Here is a 12,634-nt window from a genome sequence, read left to right as displayed (position 1 = left end):
TTTAGTGGGTCATGTCTGGGTCATTTCACTGGTGACATGATTACACAGTTTACAGACAAAGCCTTCTTAAAACACATCCAGGATAAGAACTGGGTAACAAGTTCCTTAATTCAAAGTGTGTGTAACACCCACACTTTGAATTAAGGAACAAACAGTTGAGTGGAAAGTTTTTATGTCTATTGAATGCCTTATTTTCACAACAAGGACAAGTTTGGATATAATAGAAAATTGATAGCTGGTAACTTTCCATCGTTTACTCAGATTTAAACAGCAAGACATCATAAGACCAGCTCACAACTAATAGTGCCAGACATGAGCTTATTCCAAATACTAGACTTGCTAATCTTAACGTCTTAGCCTTTATTACGGCCTCATACCTTACATAACAAATTCCAGTCTCATCCAATTCCCAGGGTGCTTATCGAGAACTTCGAAACACTGAATACTTCCTGATGTTGTCACTTTGTGTCAAATAAAAGAACAGATTATATCATTTTCGCTGATAATAAAATACCTAAGGGTTAACATTGATTCAGAACTGATTCAGAAAGTAGACTGTAGAAATGAAGTGGCGTAAGAGTTAAGATGTTAGCTGTGATAGTCACGCAACAAAACGTATTAATGTCAGCAAGATTTAGAGCTGAGTTCCCAACACACATTCAGGAATGAACAAACACAAGAATCATCAGTGTCCATTTCATGTTGCCTTTCGTGGCTGTTCTAATCGCTGTTTTTAAATGATAATATTAAACAGTAGAAGCAGAGACTTAAAGGCTCTGTTGTCCCATGCTGTTGGTGATTGAAGGAACACACTGTTATGAAGCAAAAAACTAATGGAGCTTTTTCCTTGGTTCTCAGGAAACAGGAATTCTGACCCCGACACTGATGTTATTTTAAAACAAGATCAGTTTAGTGCTACAGGACATGGAAGTGTTTGCACAAACTTGTCCCCTCATTGATTTCAACATGGTGGGTCAAACTCAGATAAGACTATGTCACTGACATTTAATATTTACACAGCTGACAGTATAGATTACTGTATGATGAGTGTGTGTAAGGGGGATAACTAATTGTTTTTTCCACATAGTCATTAGTTTATACAGTCATTTTTCCACGATTACATTAAAATGTAGAACCTCACTTTCTCTTTCTCTTTGTTGTTTTCTATAATTTGTGGACTTTTGGAAAATAGCATTCATGGAGACGTTATACAGGCTTTTTTGTAACGCTATTACTCTGTGCAATAAAAAGTCAGCATTGCACAATGTGAATAACTGTGGTATTTCTTATTTCATCACCTGCCTCTAATCATCTTATTAGTCTTCCACTGTATAGCAGCTGTTTCAGTACCTAATGAATAATTGTCTTTGTGGATCAGCCAGTCTCCCCAACTGTATCTTGTGTTTTGAGTCCAATTGATATCGGATTTTTAGGAGCAACGGTGATATTTAATGATTAAAAATCTGATATTTTGGCTGTTTTTTCCTTTCATATGCATGTAAAAGACAGATTTCCCTGATTTGTTATATGTATTTGTTTACAGTTGTTTTAGGAACATATTAATTAATTCATGCTCTGGACAGCTATGGTCAGGTCAGCTGGTTAATGTGCTTGTGGTTTTCCAGACTCACGGATGTTGCCAAAAGGGAAGTGGCAGAGTGCCCTCTAGTGGACAAACTGTGGCCTGTTGACACTCACAGCATTTCATTTATTGGCCATAAATATCAATAACAGGTGAGGAGGTGAGTAAGTCAAAAAGGAGACTTCTGGCTGAGAAGAGCCCAAGAATTTTTTATTAATTTCAGGGTTGGAATGCCTTAGAAACAAAATGATGACATCATGCTACATATAGGAGAGTAAAAATCTGCACACTGAGAGCAAATATTCTAATAATTATTATTTCTTTTAAATATACATTTTTCTGTAATTTCTTTCTCTCAGGGATCATAAGTACAGATACACACCTATCAATTTTTGACTTCTGCCCCTCTGTAGTAGCCCATGGTGGGCATGTTTATGCTGTCAATGAATGTAATGTTAATAATTTACAGACTAATACCAGATATATATCAATATAAATAATTTATACTTACAATATCAATATACAGATGTGTTATATCAGCAAATGAGCAGTGATTATATGTGAATTTATGTTTCACCAGCTTATTACAAACAATAATTATACCTATTTTACCTGTAATAGTAAACTCGTTTAACTTTGCTTTTTACATGCTTTTTATTATGTACTCCACACATACAGGGAAAACCTTTACTGTACACATAATGAGAATTAAATACAATAAATGCAAAATGTGTCCCTTTCCTTTGCTCTTCCACTATTCTGTTGGTCTGACAAACCGTCACGCATATCTTACAATGAACTCTCAAAAGCAGCAAGTCTGTCATGCTGTTAGCATTGGGGTATTAATTTAAGTGATTGCCAGTTTTTTTTTTCATCAATTATGCATAGTACCTTACTTCTGACAAAAAATAGGTGCATAGTTTAGAGCAATTCTTTATTCCTTAGTATTCATTTATTTAGAATATTTGCTAGAAAAGTTCTTATCTTGAAGTTTAGCTTCTTCCTAGCTTCACCTAAAATTGAACCTAGGGATGGGAGATATTTTTTAGCACAATCAACATCTTGTATGACATCTCTTTTCACGCTGTAGAGAATTCTAGTCCACAATGATAGATTAGAAATACCCCTTCTAGTCTAGAAGAGCTAATCACAGCTTTTTTCACAGTAAAAATAAAATAATATGGAGAACTTAAAGCTAAATACAGGTGGTGCGCGTTTATTATGAACTTTCACGAGGGAGGGTGGCGTTTAACTCCCACATGAAGCCATAGTTTGCTACTGAACTTTTTTCTACATATAAGTCATGTGCATATATCAGTTGAATCAACAGATCACTAAAAAAAATCAGTAGAATTAATAGAAAAGACTTTAAAAAACAAAACAAAACAAAAAACTCTGGAATATTTTACAACCTTTTGGACCAATACAGGGCATGAAAGTTGCCATATGACCTGTTATCCTTGAACATTGAACTAAATGGAATAAAATTTAAATTTAGGATGATCATTACCTTTGCTAGGGTAAGGGCAAACTACCTGCAGCCACACTCTGCTACCTTCATCTCTTCATACAGATATCTTATAGTGATGCGCCCATTCTCCTGATACATGACTGTGATGGGGTCAAGTTGGATTGGGACGCAGCATGCCATGTTGGCCTTCTTGGGGTCCCTGATGTTCATCAGCGTCTGGATAAGGGCGTGTTTTGATGGAGATGACTCATCCGTCAGTGGATGGTAACACTGGCCGCGACATTCAAAGGCATCATATTCCCGAGGCGCCACGATCCAGCTGTCCCAGCCAATGTCTTTAAAGTTGACCTTGAGCGAGGTCCGCCGGCAGTATTCCCTCGGTGCTCGTCTTTTTGTTCTCTGTGGGTGCTGAGAATCAGGGATCTCGTTTGGTAGCTGATATCCTCTGTTCCAGTCAGCCCCTGAATGTAGGATGGTTTCTTCTTCATGAAGGATCATCTCTCTTAGTTCCTTCTTCATCTCCCTCCTCTTGTTACTGAGGTCATTTGAGAAGACAATCAAAGCCGCAGAGGTATTATCGCCGACGGACACGCTCATGTTTAAACAGCTGGCCCCTGCCGCCCCGCTTCTAGAATCCCCACAATCTTTCATATCCACCGCTACGTCAAAAACAGTTGGTGCAGGGCCTGACTTGATCCAGCTCTGAATAGCCGTGGTCACATCAAACGTTGTCCATGTGCTCTGAGAGCCTGCCACCTCTTTGCCCACCAGCAGTTGGGCCGAGGATGTGAAATTGTTCGTATCGACTTCGTAGACTTTAACCATGATCTTGAAACTGTGGGAGGTGACTCTTGGCCTGAAGTTTGGGAAGAAGAAAAGCTGCAGCTCAGCAGTTGTGATCTTTTCATGGCTGGGGATGCTGATGTTGAACTGCAGCCTGTACTTTGACTTTGTCCCATTCGTCATAGAGAGAGTAAAATCTGTCAAAGAGAAAAAACACCCTGATCACTGATACATCTGAAACAGCAGCAGGGATTGTCATGGTCGGCCACGGACTGTGTACCTATTACAGTCAGAAGTGAAATCCGAGTCTTATTTCATTTTCTGCCGAAATAGTACCCTAACATTGACAATATTATGTTATTTGATAGATTCGATATCTGTCTGTCGAGACCAAAAACAGTTCACGACCACTAGAGATCCAAAGACCACACAGGCAGTAACCATAATACAGAAACTGATGTGTAGTTCTCATTGGCTAATCAATCAAAGGAAATCATCTGGGGATACTTTCGTTGGTACTTTACATCCTGCATCTTCACCAGAATATATAAAATCATGTAATAGCAAAGGGAAAGCCACTGATGAGGGCTTAGAAGTAAATATTTCTCTATTTCTAAGAAGTTTCAGCTCATATATGCTAGGAAATGTTAATATTACCCCAGCTGAACATTTCAAGAAACAACAAAAAAAATAGCAATGTGGGTTTATCAGCTAGTTGTAGCTCTGAAGAGGGAAACCTGTATTACCTGTGTTAGCTGCAAAGATCTAAACCAGATATAACACAAATGTGCATTTCTCAAGGTGGCTTTTCCAGATATGGTTCTTGATTTGGAATACTGGAATAAACAAGACTCATTTTCATGATCCATGAATGTCCCTCTGCCATCAGCTACATGTAACTCAGAGTGTACTTTTGCTGTGTCCAGTTAAATCCAATTCAGATACCTTGCACAGTGAAGCTTCGTATGACATCAGACTGAGGGGCTGCCGAGGTGTCCGAGGCATACTTGTTGTACAGTTCCATCATGAACTGAGGGGGGATGATCTTGCTGTGCTCCTGAGGAACATCTGACAAGTTGAGCTGTCTCAGAAAACCCTCCTTCATGGTTCCCAGGAGGTTCTCCATCCTCGAATCTGTCTCTTCCTCTTCCAGAAGGTCCTCTGAGAGCTGAGAGTAGAGTTCCTCCATGTTCCTTCTGATGTCATTGTTGATAGGTTTACAGTGGCAGGAACCAATGGTAGCCACCAGACTTAAACACACCTGGAACAGGGAGCTTCTGGAGAGCTGCATTTTGAATGTGACTAAACTGGTGAGAACTTCACCGTCTCCCCTGCTCGAAAACAGACTTTGCTGTGGCAAATTTTGAAAATGGCAATTCTCAGTACACATATCAGACTCCTGGTGTCCGCTCCCATGCTCCCAGAGTAAACAGGGGGACTTGTGTCAACTAAAATAGTAGCTTGGCCATGCTTATCACTGCAGCCGATGCCTTCTTTAAAGCTTTGTTATCATTAGAGGGGTGTCTGCTAATGAAGACACTGTAAACAGTTGACAGGGATAATGAAGGGGGTACTGGAAATTGCGAGGTTACTGAAAAACAGACATTTATAAAATTACTTTCCCCAACTCGGATGTGGCTTCATAACGAAACCAGCCAAAAGAAAAAGAAAAGAAAGAAAAAGTGATAAAATGTCAGCTTGAAGGCGTAACAGCCTTGCTTGTTAAAATCTGTAGCTAGATTAGCATTGTAGCTCTCGTGGTTTCAGTGCTGTGGTCAAAATGTCAAGAAATTTCTAATTAGACAGCAGGATCCAACCAATCCTATCAGTGTGCATATTTCACATTTCACATCTCTGGCATCAGTTTTCTAGCCCATTGCTCAAACACTACTTGTTTTTGCAAATGCAAAAGTTCTTTACAATGACCTAATAATCCCATTATTTACAACCATTATACTCATGTTAAACTTTTGCTAGTCCCACAGAGTCCACTGAGGATACACATTTTGGTGATTAAGTTATGTACAGGCAACACAATGGAGAGCATAACATCCTATTCACAGGGGGATGATGAAATTAACTTAATATACACGAAAAGCCAAAGAATTTGGATTGATGTTTCTTTTTAAACATATAGATATTAATAATCACTGTATGTGTGATTGTGTTTGTTTCATTCAGATTGTCCCAACATTAAGGAGGTGATAGAGTATGTAGACATATATGCTACAATCATATTTATACTGATAAAATATTAATAATATAATCTGTGTTTGATTTCAAAATGTATTTATGTTGAGTTTCTTGTCTCAATGGAAACTCTTCCATAAAATGAAAGAAACTAACAATGAGATGTGACCCTATGTGAAGTTTTGGAGCAATTTAATAGCAGTAATGCATTACTGTAAAAGTACAGCTAATACAAAAATAAAATAAGAGATTGCATATCAGGCAAGTTCTATATGTTGTGGACTAATCTTAAAAAAGTGTGTGACTGTATCTCTTGTTGTGCACTTCTTCTGTGCGAAGAAGAACCAGACGCAAAGCAGCATATGGAAGAATGTTGACGAACTGGTTGAGCCCAAACCACAAGCCAGTGAGTCTGGGGACGTTGGCTTACATCCGACCTATAGTGGAATTTCTTTCTTCTTCTTCTTCTCAATTATTCAGTCTCTTATTACTTGGTTCACACTGGGTTTCATAAAATGGTTTCGCTGTGGCCCTTTCATGGTCTAAAGAGGTCTGCTCTATGGAGTCCATCAGTGATGAAAGACGAGGAGCAAATGTACTGGCATGGGTACAGCAAACAGTGTAGGCATGCAGAAGGAAAACAAACACGATGAGAAAACTTTAATATGATCTAAACCTGATCAGTTGGATGAACTTGTGAAAAGAAAAGAGAAATAATAAAAATGTTTTAGGGTAGTGAGGACTTGATCATGTGTCATACCAGCAATATGTTTTGGCCCAAGCTTTGTTTTCAAGGCATTTGTCAGTATGCTGCATGTTTGTTCCAGATTCTTTTCTCATCAGGTAGCAAATCAGTCTCCAACCTGAATAAAAACATTTTTAGGCAATAAAAACAGTTAGATTAAAGACCTTAATAGTCTCCATGAGGTCTACGTTTGTTTCTGTTATGTGGTGATATTCTCTGTAGCTTCATACAAGCGACTCCTGCCCTGTGACAGCTACTCTGAATCTTCAAAACATACATTACATTAACAATTTGAAGTTTAAGTCGTCACTGGTGATGAGCCTAATCGTAACACTATGCTATCAAAAAGTGCTTTTTAAAAAAAAATTTTTTCTCCCAATTATTGGCAATTAGGGGATAAAATAAAATAAAATGTATTTTTAAATACTTTTTTCTTGTCTCCAGACAGCAGGGTTGGGATTTGGAGCTGGGATTGTGGTTATCATCAATAGTGACTCACATATCACATCGATTTATATAAAGTACCAAACAAAAACAAAACTTTTTTTAATCAAATGTATTTACAGGTCATGTAGACTAGCATTCATAACTAAAAAGCACTAACCTGCCACTATTTAAAAAAACGCAAAAACCTGTAACCTGCCAGAGGGTCTGCAGATGGACATTAGCCAAGGCTATAATCTGGCATATTTACATTTGTTAAAATGTTCATTAATATGTATTGTCCCTCTTTCTAAATAAATTAAATAAAATCAGTAAACCTACAGATCAGACCTAATGTCCCAATTTGCTGAATAAAACATCAGCAAAGTTGGAAATTAAAGGAAAAGTTCACAAAAGTGTCTGAGGTCAGCACAAATACCCTTTGGCACTGGTTCTTTAAGTGTCTGGAAATCTACTGGAGACATGGAAACCATGACCTCAAAATATATTTCCTCATTTGATGATGTTAGTAGTGTTGAGAGCATATTCATCCAAAGTCTGTAGTAGGTTTTAAACTGGACTGACATCTGCTGATTATTAAGGTATATGATTCAAGCATTATCATCCTCAGGAAATAAGTATTTATAAAATGAAGGTGAACAATTTTGCACTTCCTCTAAAGTGGAATTTAAATGTTTTCCCTCCATCTTTATATATGAAATTTAATGTTACATGACAAGAGGTACAGTGTGTATAAAGTACTGCATGTTATGGTTAGGTATACATACTTTAATACATAAAAACCTACGTTAACAAGTGTTTTTGACAGTATGTACAATTCAGTTTATTTTTACACCAAGCATACACCAAGTCTGTGGTCTATTAAAGCACACATCAGCACATCCCATTAATATTTGATTACAGTTTAGCAATATCTCCTTTAGTTACTGTGGAAATCTACTTTCATTACTGTACACATTAAAAACTGTACATGTCTTTATGGATAAATAATGTTTTAGTGTTTAAAGGAAGTGGTGAATAAACACAGGAAGTACAGAAAGTCATCCAAGTTTGACATCCTTTCAACTGAACAAAATGCACAGCAGGTGGCAGCAGTGCATTGGTTATGTGTGATTGGTGAACGGGCTTAACCCTGCTTTCAATGCATTAACAGTCACCATATGGCAAAATACACTCATTATATACAAGATATAAACAAATAGTTGCTGAGATATAGTTTGAAGAAGATATGACCTCTCATGCATGATAAAGGGCTAAACTCACTAAGTACCACTTAATGTTCGTGTGTAATGATTTCCATGACAAATGCTGAGTAACAGAGAATATGAATATGCTGCCATGTAGCATCTGTGTCCAAAGTTCTTCTTATCAGTTTGACCACAGTTCAGAACATTTGATTAGCCTTTTTTGAGCTCTTTTGAGGAGTCTGAGCAGATTCCCAAACCAAGTCCAGTTAAGTCTGAGTCCAAGGTGATGGTAAAACAACATCCTTCTAAAAACTGAAACAGAGAAAAAACTTGATAAACTGCTCCAAATAAATAAATAAAAAAGCTTTTTAAGGATCAGTGGGAACTTGATCTACTTGCAGGAACTTGTAGATTAAAAGTAATACAAACACGTGTTTCTTTAAGGGCACCCAAGCATTTTCAGAAAATAAACTTGGATGAAAGGCATCTATGAACACTGTTAGACAAGCAGAAAAATACTTAAGGCAATGTCCAATCCTGGCAGACACGAAACAAGGCCATGATCTCGGAAGAAAATTCTGTATGTATCAGTTATTCTCACTGTTTCTCTCTACAACTGTTCTTCCATCTGACACGAGCTTCCTGTTAGGCGCTGAAGCTACACTTTCTTTGTATTCATTGTCTCCTATCTTCATTGATCACAGTTTCCAGCGGCTCATGCAGTGGCCCTACCGGCAGGCGCATGTATCCACAGACATGTTTGGGTAAACCTTTAGCACCATGTTCCTGCTTGGATCCAGGTAAAGGACGCTGAGGGGGCTCATTTTGTCTGGAACACAACATGGCTCAGGCACACCAGGGACAATTCCCACAGCTCTGACAATGCTCTGGATAGTGGCGTGATTGGAAGGACGTGCCACCTGAGGAAGTAAGGAGTTGTAAAGGACTGATTATTAGTAAAATAACAAGAGAACTTTCCTAACCCTTAAAATAAAGTCATGTTTTTATAATAGTTTTAATAGTTTTTCTACTTGTGGATTTGGTAAAATAATGAAGTATTCTACTGACTGAATTAAAAAAAATCAGCTAATGGTTGGAGTGACAATAAGAAGGTTTTCATGTCTTACTTTAGGTATGGGGAATCCACAGGTCCCGGCGCAGTAGTAGGCATCAAAAGCCTTTGGTGCCAACACCCACTCGCTCCAGCCGATGTCTGCAAAGTCTACCCTGAGGTAGCGCCTGGAGCAAACCCTGGGCTCACTCCACTGTCTCCTCCTGGCCTTCTTCATCGTCCTCTCATCAAAGCTCAGCACTTGTGGCTTGCTCAGGCCCTCGCTGCTTACCAGGCCATGCTTTCTTCCCGTTTTGACCACAGTTTTTGCTTTTGCTGGGAAATATGTGCTCTGCCACAGTTCGTGGTTCTTCAGGTTATTGAAGTGCGCCTCCGGTATGTCGTTGGTTTGGATCTGTAGATGAAGCTCCCTCCGAATCCTCGAGGCTGACGTTGAGGCGGATGAGTCATCCCCTGCTGGAAAAGGCCCATACCTCTGTAGTGACATGGCCACGCTGTTTGGTTCATCTATAGCTCGATCGTCGGCATACACCAAGATATACGGCAGGTTGGCTGGTGAGAGGCGTTCTTGGCCATGAGGGCTCCTCTGCTGTACCCGAGCCCCCCCAAATCCCATATCAAACTCCACCATGACCACAAGCTCTTTGACATCTCTGGCATGTTTCAGCACTGCAGTTACGTCCTGCGTTTGCCAAGAGCTTTTCTTGAAAGGAGACAGAGTTACGTTTCCCAGAGGCGTCAGAAAAGCCGAGTTTAGGGACGACCCATAGAAGAGGAGCCGCGAATGAGCAGGATCGGGATGCTGGATGCCTCCAGACGGGTGGCGAGGCGTTCGGAAACGCCACGCCGGTCTCTGGTGGTGGCGGGGCCTCTTGTAGAGGAAGTGAAAAGAGGCGGAGAGGATGAGCTCGGCGTTTTGGATTGAGGACAGGTTGAACTGGAACATGTCTCTGCCCTGTGAGACTCCTGGGGAATATGAAAAGGAATCAGGAGACAAATGAAAAGCTTGGCAAGAAAAAGTTCTTCAGGTTACAAAATGTCTGAGAGAAAAACATTTTCATCCCGCGCACAGTGCTTTTTATGATCCGAATACAGGAAATACACACATAAACAGTGATGTGATGAGCTCAGCTATACAGATCTTTTGCTGAACAGATGCTACAGCCCTGAGGGAGCACCTCTCTCTGAAATGAACAATAAAGACGAGTGAAGTGATTGCACTGCTGCCTTGACCCTTTCCCCTTCTCTTTATCATGTCACGCTGGCACGTTTGATTCAACTCAGTAACAATGTCAATATATCACTCGCAAAATGTTGCTCAACACATCTGATGGACATAAGCAGCAGCACCAGCAGCATGGAAAACATTAAGCACGGCACGGTTAAATGCCTGCCTCGTGCATGACCAAAAAACCTCACCCTCGAAAGCTACACTATTGAAGTTCAAATCTTGTCTCCTGCACTTCCACCGCAGCCTGAAAGACAAACATTGGGTCGGACCAGCAGGTCTATCATTGACATATGGAAATGCTTATAGCAGAAAGAGCTCCTCTGAGGCTTTATGCGGTGTGTGAGTGTGATAATGGGCTCTTGTCTGACACCTAGGCTGTTACAGCTACTGGGGAAACAACAGTGTTTGAGACATAAAGTTTTCTCAGTTCAGTAAATCACAGCATAGACAGAGGTGAAGACGTTTGGCACAAAGGGAATCGAGGTCTGCTGGGCGATTGACAAAACACCTGTGCTGAGGATGCTAAGGATAAAGAAATGAAAAGTTAAAATTTGAAAGATTAAAAGTAATTCAGATCTTTTAGTCTCTTATCTTATCTACTAAAGTTTAATTTGGACATTTTTTTCCTCCTGTATTTTTTTTAAGTTAATATTTGGTGAAACAAAAATGAAATTAACCGTACAGTGAGAGAACTGCACTTTTATAAAGATAAATACATACATGTTGGTATCCAGATCCACACATTATTAGTTTTGTTGCTTCTGTAATTTCCCCCCTTTTTTGCAAATCGACCAATTGCATTAATACGCTGACTTAGTGTTCGACTACAGTAATTATGATATCAGCAACAACAAACCTGCTTCAATTTGTGCTAAAACATTTTAACATGTTTACCAAATAATTAACGTCATCCAATAAAAATGTATAACTGAATATTTACTTTGTAGTTTTACACATGAAAATCTTGTTAAACAAAACCACGCGCGGCTCTGCTCTGACATATTTATCGGTGAATTTAAACAAATATAGGTGTTGTCACTCACTCGGAAGAGCTTTAAAACTTCTCACGGTGTTTCCTTCCTTCTGGCTCTGCGGCTCTTTACTGTATTTCTCGTACACTTTGAACATGTTGATGGTGACCATGTCCCGGTTCGCGCTTTCTTGCGCAAAGACGCGCTGCTCTGCAGAGACTTCGGCACCTTGACGCACGGCTCTTTCCAGACCTTCAGATTGAAAGTAACTCCAGCTGGACTCCAGGACCGCCAGTAAACACAGGGTGTAAAAAATCCGGTTCTCCATCGTAGCTGATGTGGAAGCAGATTCTATTAAAATTATCTTCAATCAATAAAAATTTTTATTTGTCTATTTTTAATAATTAATTAATTTTTAGTTGGTTTTTTTTTTTTGTAAAAATCTCTTTCTGGTCCTGCCAGTTTGCTGCCCACCCAGACTTCAAATCAATGCCCAGGTTATCCGTGTCAGATCCGAACTCCACGGTTCATGGTCTACAGCTGTTTCTACAATGGGAGGAAATCCGCGCAGACGCTGCTGCTGCAGGATGACAGATGGTGACGCCTCAGAGCGCGCAGCCAACGAGAGCCATGCAGCCCATTATGTGAAGTGCTCATGAGCACTGACAGGCTTCACAATCCAAAACTTCTTAAGACAGTGACCTCTGACAGAAAATGCATCAACACTAAGGACTACATGCTGAACACCATTCTGCGCTATCACTGAGAGTTTTATGAGGGCGTTTAAAAAATAATTATGATGGAGTATAATAATAATTTTGTTTTATCATGCTGCACTGGAAGACTACTTTGAAAATCCAACTAAAACTCATCCATCCATCAATTTTCTTTACCACTTAACCAAATCAGGAACCTATCCCACCTGTGACAGGGCAAAAGGTGATGCACACCCTGGACG

General features: G+C 39.5%; 2 protein-coding genes across 2 annotated transcripts; both read right to left on the bottom strand.

Annotated features, from left to right (window-relative positions):
• Nucleotides 1-3,113: 3,113 nt before the first annotated feature.
• On the bottom strand, nt 3,114-5,156 carry gdf2 (growth differentiation factor 2; the record flags this gene model as incomplete). The annotated part of the gene is made up of 2 exons (XM_082545437.1): nt 4,782-5,156; nt 3,114-4,033 (listed from the first exon to the last, which is right to left on the bottom strand). Exons 1-2 carry the CDS (start codon nt 5,125-5,127, stop codon nt 3,114-3,116), a joined length of 1,266 nt encoding a protein of 421 aa, XP_082401563.1. The 5' UTR covers nt 5,128-5,156.
• A 2,805-nt stretch (nt 5,157-7,961) lies between these two features.
• Nucleotides 7,962-12,307, bottom strand: gdf10b (growth differentiation factor 10b). The gene is made up of 3 exons (XM_082544542.1): nt 11,749-12,307; nt 9,530-10,440; nt 7,962-9,322 (listed from the first exon to the last, which is right to left on the bottom strand). Exons 1-3 carry the CDS (start codon nt 12,002-12,004, stop codon nt 9,131-9,133), a joined length of 1,359 nt encoding a protein of 452 aa, XP_082400668.1. The 5' UTR covers nt 12,005-12,307; the 3' UTR covers nt 7,962-9,130.
• Nucleotides 12,308-12,634: the final 327 nt, after the last annotated feature.

Source organism: Aulonocara stuartgranti, assembly GCF_965226115.1.
Source record: "Aulonocara stuartgranti genome assembly, chromosome: 8".
NCBI lineage: Eukaryota > Metazoa > Chordata > Actinopteri > Cichliformes > Cichlidae > Aulonocara > Aulonocara stuartgranti.
This window is presented reverse-complemented; position numbering and strand designations above follow the sequence as displayed.

What these genes read in the sequence shown, in the direction of transcription:
- gdf10b (XM_082544542.1), bottom strand. Translation starts at nt 12,004, where the DNA reads ATGGAGAACCGGATTTTTTACACCCTGTGTTTACTGGCGGTCCTGGAG. An exon ending in AAGTTTTAAAGCTCTTCCGA is followed by an intron (nt 10,441 to 11,748) that starts GTGAGTGACAAC and finishes CATATTCCCCAG; the next exon opens with GAGTCTCACAGGGCAGAGAC. An exon ending in GTGGATTCCCCATACCTAAA is followed by an intron (nt 9,323 to 9,529) that starts GTAAGACATGAA and finishes TTACTTCCTCAG; the next exon opens with GTGGCACGTCCTTCCAATCA.